The 2,024-nt window shown below is 38.1% G+C and overlaps 1 protein-coding gene across 1 annotated transcript in view; it reads left to right on the plus strand.

Moving 5' to 3' along the window:
• The first annotated feature begins 209 nt into the window (after positions 1-209).
• LOC132163592 (pleiotropic drug resistance protein 2-like) overlaps positions 210-2,024 on the plus strand; it is a 10,220-nt gene continuing 8,405 nt past the window's right edge. The window contains exons 1-4 of the mRNA XM_059573939.1: positions 210-761; positions 1,446-1,566; positions 1,650-1,738; positions 1,907-1,991. Coding sequence (XP_059429922.1) covers positions 403-761; positions 1,446-1,566; positions 1,650-1,738; positions 1,907-1,991 — 654 coding nt within the window. The 5' untranslated portion in view covers positions 210-402. The remainder of the gene's footprint in view (positions 762-1,445; positions 1,567-1,649; positions 1,739-1,906; positions 1,992-2,024) is intronic.

The following is a 2,024-nucleotide window of genomic DNA, read 5'->3' on the forward strand; positions in this document are numbered from 1 at the left end:
AAAATAAATAAATAAATGAAATCCCCGCTTCCCTCCAAAAAAAACAAAAAAAATCCAATAAATAAAAAAGAAAGAAAATATTACAGTCGGAAAGGAATTTTGAAAAACGAAGCTATATAAACGTATTTTCTCTCTCTCTCTCTCTTTCTTTTTCCACGTTTTCTCACACACCAAACGCGCAAATTCTCAAAAGCGTGGAAATATTGAAAACTTATAATCTCTACGCTTCATCAAAGGCTTCATAAGTTTGTGTATAGTTAGCATTTCATTGAATATTCTTTCCAGAACCCCAAGAGTTGTTCATCATCATTTTGCTAGGCTGGGTGACAAAACTTTTCAGCATATAGTGAGGATTTTTTTTAAAAAAACTTGAGGTTTTGGTGACGGGTGGAGGAGTAAAAAATGGCGGCGGCATTGACCGGAGAGGACTTGGCAAGGCAGACGAGTAGTAGGAGTTGGCGGTCAGCGAGTGTGGGAGAGATGTGGAATGAACCGGACGTGTTTCAGCGGAGCGGCCGGCGGCAGGCGGCGGACGATGAGGAGGAGCTGAAGTGGGCGGCGATAGAGAGGCTGCCAACGTATGATAGGCTGAGGACAGGGATGCTAAGACAGGTGATGAGCAATGGGAGGGTGGTGCATGGTGAGATTGATGTCACAAAGCTTGGCACTCAAGAAAAGAAGCAGTTGATGGAGAGCATTCTCAAATTTGTTGAAGAGGATAATGAGAAGTTCCTCAGGAGGCTCAGGGCCAGAACTGATAGGTTGGTTTCTATATATGATCTTTTATTTAGTAGACTGTTATCGACCGTGTATGATTATGGTGTTACAGTGAAAATCAGCATTTGGATGATTCTTTTTACAAGCTTTTCACGTCGTGCCATTCTAATTGTACGACAGTTGACTAAATAGCATTACTCGTATGTATATATGTTTGTATGTTTTCTTCTTTGTTTGGGTGCTGGGAAAATGGAGAACATCAAAAAAGGATTAGATACTAAATCTAGTGGTTTTTGGTTTTGAAAAAAGAATAAGGTCAACTCTGGTAAGGCAAAAGTTGTAGCAGGCTAATCGACTGGCGTTTGGTTCTCACTTCTTTTCTTTATCCATTAATTATTCTCTGCAATTGAATAATAGGTGTTGAAGAACAACTCAAGTCAAAGCATTAGTAAGGGAGAAATATTTCTTCTCTGCAAATGATTTTCTTCTTTGTTCAGTCTTGGTACATCCATTGATACCTAAGAAAACATAAAAATCCACTTGGTTTTGCCAAATACAACCATTTGGTATTGTTGAGGTGAAATTAGGCCATTTCTTGGGGAACATACGACTTAGAATTCTTTGGCTTCTGTTTTTCCTTTTGTTTTTGTTCTGTCGACAGAAGCAAAAGTTAATGATTTATCCTTCCAATCTAAAATATTATTGACTACTAAATTTGTTGGAAACAGGGTAGGAATAGAGATTCCTAAAATTGAAGTTACATTCCAGAAATTATCGGTTGAGGGAGACGCATATGTTGGGACCAGAGCACTTCCAACTCTGCTTAATTCCACCTTGAATGCACTAGAGGTAATAATTTCTCTCTTGTTCTACCATTCTGCGGGTAACTTTCAATATTTTCTTCATCAATTTATAATTTATAATGTGAACAGGGAGTTCTTGGAACCATTGGACTCTCTCCATCAAAGAAAAGAGTTGTCAAGATACTCCAAGATGTGAGTGGCATAGTCAGACCATCAAGGTATGTTCATGAATTCTGTAGGTGCTGCAGTACTAGTGTCTTTTGCTGCAATCTCATATTTATTATATATGCTAAAACCCCATAAGAAATTACGTTGTTAATACTATTTAAGTCCAGTTGCTAATGTTCTTTTATTATTATTATTATTATTGATTTATCCTTTTTCAGGATGACATTGCTTCTAGGGCCTCCTGGGTCAGGGAAAACAACATTGCTACAAGGACTTGCTGGGAAACTGGCTGATGATTTAAGGGTTTGTCCTTCTCTCCCCCTACCTATTATGTTT

Source organism: Corylus avellana, chromosome ca10 (genome assembly GCF_901000735.1).
Source record: "Corylus avellana chromosome ca10, CavTom2PMs-1.0".
Lineage (NCBI taxonomy): Eukaryota > Viridiplantae > Streptophyta > Magnoliopsida > Fagales > Betulaceae > Corylus > Corylus avellana.